The 7,141-nt window shown below is 37.9% G+C and overlaps 1 protein-coding gene across 1 annotated transcript in view; it reads right to left on the bottom strand.

Moving 5' to 3' along the window:
* The window catches only part of HELRODRAFT_172618 (hypothetical protein), a gene marked incomplete at both ends in the record, with an annotated part of 9,872 nt that extends 3,399 nt beyond the window's left edge, over positions 1-6,473 (bottom strand). Inside the window, 10 exons of the mRNA XM_009019282.1 lie at positions 713-794; positions 1,745-1,818; positions 2,091-2,159; positions 2,678-2,768; positions 3,195-3,236; positions 3,652-3,779; positions 4,131-4,297; positions 5,262-5,395; positions 5,970-6,047; positions 6,398-6,473. Coding sequence (XP_009017530.1) covers positions 713-794; positions 1,745-1,818; positions 2,091-2,159; positions 2,678-2,768; positions 3,195-3,236; positions 3,652-3,779; positions 4,131-4,297; positions 5,262-5,395; positions 5,970-6,047; positions 6,398-6,473 — 941 coding nt within the window. The remainder of the gene's footprint in view (positions 1-712; positions 795-1,744; positions 1,819-2,090; positions 2,160-2,677; positions 2,769-3,194; positions 3,237-3,651; positions 3,780-4,130; positions 4,298-5,261; positions 5,396-5,969; positions 6,048-6,397) is intronic.
* Positions 6,474-7,141: the final 668 nt, after the last annotated feature.

The raw sequence follows: 7,141 nt of genomic DNA, 5'->3' as shown, positions 1-7,141 counted from the left end.
TAATGATGATGATATGATGATGATGATTAAGACAAAATGCTGGATGTCTTAATTGATTGCAATTTTTATCACTTGTTGGTGCGTTAATGTGATTAGTGATTAATGTAAAAGTGAAGTTGAATAACTTATATCTACATACCAATCAAAACCATCAAACAACTAGTCAACCAAAAAACTTATCACCTAAACGATCAACCAGCCGATCATTCAACCGATCAATCAACCGATCAATCAACCGATCAATCAACCGATCAATCAACCGATCAATCAACCGATCAATCAACCGATCAATCAACCGATCAATCAATCAATCAATCAAACAATCAATCAATCGATCGATCGATCGATCGATCGATCAATCAATCAATCAATCAATCAATCAATCAATCAATCAATCAATCAATCAATCAATCAATCAATCAATCAATCAATCAGTCAATCAATCAATCAGCCGATTAACCAAAACCATCAAACAAACCAACCAACCAACTGAACAACCAGCCAGTCAGACAACCAACCAGCTATTCAATTAACCATCCAACTAGCCACTAACTATTCAATCAACTAACCAGCCAACCGACCAACCGATAAAAAGCATTAGCAGTTTTATTAGGATACAGATTGTCGAGATTCATCGTTTTGCGAATGAGACTGACGCCAAGAACGACCCCGTCGTAGCCATGGCTGTCGTCGAACTCCATTTTGTCCCAACCTTCCCCCGGGTACTCGTCCCAACATTTCCAATCTGTACAAGAGTGAATGGTCAGGCAGGAATGTTATGCTTATGCACAGGCCTGACAAGTTTGAAAAAATAGAAAGATAAAAGGAGAGAGAAAGAGAAAAGGAGAGAGAAAGAGAAAGAGAGAGAAAAATTGAAAAATTGAGAGAGGAGGAAAAAAGAAAGAAAAAACGAAGGCATTGGGAATAAGAAAAATATCATGACACCAAACAGTCAACAAGCACTTAAACGGTCAAACACACATACACTCACACAAATAATTTACACACATTCACGAAAGCAATCAGGTAGACAAGTCAGTTTAGGCAGGCAATTAATTACTCAGACACACAAACACAGGTCACGTAAAGGTCAATCCATGAAATTTTTCTAATTATGGAAAAAAACTACCGCTTTTTCTTATATAAGGAAAAAAGTTTAGAAATGAACGAAAGAGAGAGAAAGAGACTATTAAACAGACAGATAGACCGACAGACAGAAACAGAGCACACACGACACAAGGATTCAATTTTCTAAAATTTCCTTTTCGCTCGTTATCACCGATTCTAGATGCCAGCCAACAACTTCAAATGTAGACTCAATGTCCGACGCGATGATCAGCCTAGATAACGTCAAAAAAGCTTAACGTCATTCACACAACAACTGACAACATATCCATATTATCGTTATTTCAACCAGTTAGATCTATCGGCGCTCAACTCTGGCAAGCAGAACCGCACAGTGTTCATTCCAGGGTTTGTTAATTGAGGTTCCGGGTTAGCTTTGACCACGCAAATTTATATTGGATTTTGTTAATCTAAACTTGGTGTCGGGTAGAGATCCTACCTTTACTCCAACTTACCCTCCCCACTTCACCGATGCTTGGGACTGGCATGTACGAAGCGAGGTTTCATTCTTTCTTTTTAAGGATGAATATATTTCAACAACAGCAGCAGCGTTCACGCATGTTAAATGGCTAATAGCGTCTACGTAATTGTAATATTTAAGAAATCTAATGGTGATCACCCTTGAACGTTGAATATCTTCCGTCACTGGACCACACCGCAAGCGCCATGCCCTGATTTTCAAACATTGGCATTCTGGTGGTGGTGATTATGATGATGTTTATGATGATGATGATGATGTTCATGCTGATGATGATGAAGAGGATGATGATAAGGATGATGATGTAGATGTGGAAATGATGATGGAAATGAAATAGGTGATGACAATACGTTGATTAGAACGATGATGGGGATAATGTAAGTAATGATGATGATGATAAAGATGACGGTGATGATGATGACGATGATGATGACGATGATGATGGTGACGATGGTGGTTATGTCGATGACGACACTGATGATGATACCTTGTTGAAACTACAGCAAGAACCGTTCCAGTGTTGGATGCGTTCGCATAATTGGCACAAAAGAAATTACTGCAAATCATTATGATGATGATGGTGAAGATGATGGTGATGATGAAAATGGTGGTAGTGATGATGAAGATGAAGATGGTGGTAGTGATGATGAAGAAGAAGATGGTGGTAGTGATGATGAAGATGAAGATGGTGATGATGAAGATGGGGATGAAGATGAAGATGGTGGTAGTGATTATTAAGTTGATGAAAATGAAAAAATTATGATGATGATGATGTGGATGATGATGATGAAAATGAAGAAAATGATGGTGGTGGTGGCGAAATGATGATGAAGATGATGATGAAAATAATGGTGGTAATGATGATGATTGTGATGATGGTAGTGATGATGAAGGCAATGATTGAATGACAACAATGTCGATAGTAATGATACTGCTTAAAAATATGATTACGATAATGATGATAGTACTGTTTAGCAATGTTTCAGATAAATGTTTAACGACTATAAATTAAAATGAATGGTTAGCCCCAAATGATTAAGTGATGACTAGTGATTAAGATGTAAGAGTCCTGACTTGTCGAGATTGTGCTTGTCCGAATTTAAAATCCTCAACATCTGACCATCTATTGTCACCTGCGTAAACTCTAACGACATAATCACGGTTGCTGTAATGATGATGATGATGATGACGATGATGATGATGATGACGACGATGATGATTGTGGTGTTACTGTGAAGATGATGATGATGAGGAGGAGGAGAATGAGGATGATGATGATGACCTTTGCGATGACGTAAATAACCATTATGACGATAATGATGTTAACATGGCAACGGCACGACAAAGAAAGATAAAGGCACACAGACACTGCTTGAAACCACGCATCTCTCACATATGAAATGTTCTAAGTGGATTGATTCTCTTTGCATTCGAACATGGTCAAAGTGATGATGGTGGTGTGGCAAACTATGATTAATGATAGCGATTATGTTTGAAATGACTATGATGGAGATGGTGATTGGTGGGAAGAAGATGATGGATCAGCCACGTTATCATCATCCGACTAATTGATGGACCTACTTCTACTTACTTTCAAACTCGTAATTTAATGTATACTGATCCATGGCTAGTTCTGGATTGAATTGATTAAACTTCTTCATTATCATCATAGCAATCATTTTCAAAACGACATCACTTAATCATCACCCCAACAGCAGGGTGACATAACCCTCATCACCATCATCATCACCATCACCAAACTAGTCTCTATCTATCATCACCATCATCAGCTTAAGCATCACTACAATGAAATATAATATTTATCACAATCATTTTTACCGTCATCATCATCATCACCATCTTCACCATCATCATCTTCACCATCACCATCTTCACCACCATCACCATCTACAAAATCATCACCAATCTCTTCACCCTTCTCCATCTACAAATTCATCATCATCTTCACCATCACCATTTTCACCATCACTATCATCATCATCATCTTCACCATCACCATCTTCACCATCACCAAAAATTCATCTTACCAAAATCATCCAGCCTGCAGTAGATAGCTCCACTTTCTTCATCTTCGTCCCCGATCCACAGAGCCGTCTCGGGACCCCCACATGGTAGTTTCATAATAAACGCATTTATGAAACGTTCATCATCCATTCTAGTAACGACGATGGTGATGATGGTGTTGGTGGTAATGATGGGGGTAGTGATGACGATGATGATGAAGTTGTGATGGTGGGGATGATGATGGTGATGATGATGATAGTGATGGTGGTGATAATGATGATGGTGATGATGATGATAGTGATGGTGGTGATAATGATGATGGTGATGATAGTGGTGCACACAAAGCATGGAAATGGCGTGAGAAATCCACACACACACACGCACAAACACACACTCATACAAGCACACACACACAGATACACACACCAGACAGGCAGATACACACACCCACACACAGATATATACACACAGACACACAAACACACACGAGATACACACTCACGTATTTCGAAACTTGACGATAGCCTGGGGCATCTCCGACGAATCGAACTCAATCTGGTTCCACCCGTTAGTGGGCTCGTTCGAGCACTTCCAGCGTTCATTCGTGTCGAAGCTGCCGCTGGTCGACCACACCGACAGCATCGGATCGATATGCGTTGTCGATATCACCTGGGGGGGGGGGTTGGTGTCGAAACATGGAAACGATCTCCCTTAGTAATTTAATCTAATTTTGTTTTGTATATCGAAAATTTTAAATGTTTTGTCAATTTATAGATGAATATTGATAAATCTAATTTAATCTAATTTTGTTTTGTATATCGAAAATTTTAAATATTTTTGTCAATATATGTTAATATTTATTTTAGATATTTTGATATATATATATATATATATATATATATATATATATGATACGTGATAAATGTGTGTGTATAATTTTTTTATTTTTGTATTTCCTGGCCTTAGTTGGACGTATGCTTGAAAGGGCGAGTGTTTGAGGCAGGGGAAAGATATTAAAATAGGTTGCCTTTTTTGCTCGGTTAGTGAAGTTGTTGTTGGTGGGTGATTTGATGTTTAACGATGTTTATTTTTGTCGTTGTTTTCAATTGTTTCACAGGGTTTTGGTTGGGGTCCTTCGATGTTTTATTTTGTCGCCGTCATAATGTTCTTTATTTTTCTCTTTTTCTCCCTCTCTCTCTCTCCCTCTCTCTCTCTTTCTCTCTCCGTCTCTCTCCCTCTCTCTCTCTCTCTCTCTTTCTTTCACTCTCTCAGAAGTAACCAAAACGCTTATGCAAATACGTAATACAGTATAAATCATTCATATTTGAGTACAACAGAAGTAGAGGCGAGAATTTCTTCGTATTCAAACCCAGTCACTGCAACACACACAAGGAGCAGACATCTTAACCACTTAACCATCAGCCCATCTCGCCGCTCAGTTAAACCGTGCAGAATAAACCGTAATGTTTTTGTATTGCTATATAAAAAATCTATCTCATATTAACCAACAGAGCATTAGGAAGATGAAAATGAGGTAGGAAGATGAAAATGATAAATGAAAATGAGGATGAAAAATGAAAAAGGTTTCTCATAGAAATCAATGAATCATTGGAAGGATGTAGAAGCGAGCGACCTCCACTGCAATGACTTGTGGGAACTCATCCATGACGACCTCTTCAAAAAATTCCTGCATGTTCATCAGGGGAGTCTTCACGAGTTTGCCGTCGACGTAGAGGCTCGTGTTGCCGTAGCCATTGTAGAAGAGGGCTGTTGGTGATGTTGTTGTTGGTGGTGTTGTTGTCGGTGTTGTAGTTGGTGATGTTGTTGTAGTTGTTGTTGTTGTAGCTGTTGTTGTTGTTGATGTTGTTGTTGTTGATGTTGTTGTTGGTGATGTTGTTGTTGTTGTTAGTGTAGTTGTTGGTGGTGATGTTGTTGTTGTTGGTGCTGTTGTTGGTGCTGTTGTTGGTGTTGTTGTTGTTGTTGGTGATGTTGTAGTTGTTGTTGGTGATGTTGTTGGTGTTGTTGTTGTTGTTGTTGGTGTTGTTGGTTGTGCTGGTGATAGAGCTTGTTTCATGTGTTGTTGATGTAGTTGTTGGTGATGGTTGTGCTGTTGGTTGTGAGTGTGATGTTGTTTTTTGTTGGTGTGGTGTTGATGGTTGTGTTGTTGATGCTGCTCGATTTGTTGTGGATTTTTTTTCTAGAAAAATTTCGTAATTACTAAAATTAAACAATTATTTTTGCTCATTATAATCATCATCATTATTATAATCATCATCATCATTATAATCATCGTCACCACCACCATCATCATCGCCATCATCATCATCATCGTCACCACCACCATCATCATCAATATGAGTCAAACTTAGATCCTGCCCGTATTTCCCTGTAGCTATCTTGTTCACCATTGACTTCATGTCTGTTGGAATGGGAATGATATTATTGTCAAGTTTCTTGAACTGAAAACCCAAGTTTCTATTTACTTCAAGCATGATAGATTAAATTTATTTATCTTTCTATATATATCTCTTTATATAGCTTTCTATATCATCTTCGGCGTTCGAATTGATACGTTGTGCATGCGGCCATATTCTCAAATATATAAATACTCTGTCTCTACAATGTTGACTGGAAACGATACACCAAAGGATCTCACCACGAGGAATGTCAATAAACAATACTTGTATAATGTACGGCAACAAGAACCACAGCTATCTAAGAATTGCTGATGCGATCTTCGTTGACCAGAGAAAAAAAAAAAAACTGTACCCTTCGTGAACGAGTTACTATTGGAGGAGTTAAGCATCGCCAAGCAGAGTAGAAGGAAGGGAATAAGGAGAGCCATGGCGTTCATTCGTTCGTTTGTTCGTTCGTTCGTTTGTTTACTTTTACATTCGCACAAGTTTGTTTACATAAATGTCTGTGTTCAATATTTTATTCAAATGAACTTGTTTACATCACGTGATTTGTTTACATCCAGTGTTTACTCTATGTAAGAATAAATAACTATATATGCTACCGACATCTTGTCAATGAACGTAGATAGCCTCAAAAAAAAAAAATTTGCACCAAAAACACCCACCTATAAAACATGCATGTTATTCATTTCTGTATTGATATAATTTATCAATATGCCGGAGGTGCATTCCAACGCCGTGAATTGTTGAGTGTTGAATTGTTGAGCGTGAATTGTTGAGTTAATTAAATTATTGAATTGAATTGATAAAATATGTCTGTGTGTGCGTGTGTCCATAGCTTGCCTGTTTAGGTGCACAATAGGATCGCAACAAAACTGAGAAAGTTTAATAATAACATTCTTACACAGTATGAAACATCTTTTGGTCGTCATTTTATGACCCTTTAAAATCAAAAATTTTCCAATAGTTTTATTATTTTTATACCAAAATTTTCAATGTAAGAGTGTGTGGTTATTTGTGAGTTTGCGCGAGTGTGAGTGTGTGTGTGTGAATGAGTGTGTGTGCGTGTGAGTGTGTGCGTGTGTATGAAAGTGTG

Source organism: Helobdella robusta (assembly GCF_000326865.2).
Source record: "Helobdella robusta unplaced genomic scaffold HELROscaffold_24, whole genome shotgun sequence".
In the NCBI taxonomy this organism is placed as follows: Eukaryota; Metazoa; Annelida; class Clitellata; order Rhynchobdellida; family Glossiphoniidae; genus Helobdella; species Helobdella robusta.
This window is presented reverse-complemented; position numbering and strand designations above follow the sequence as displayed.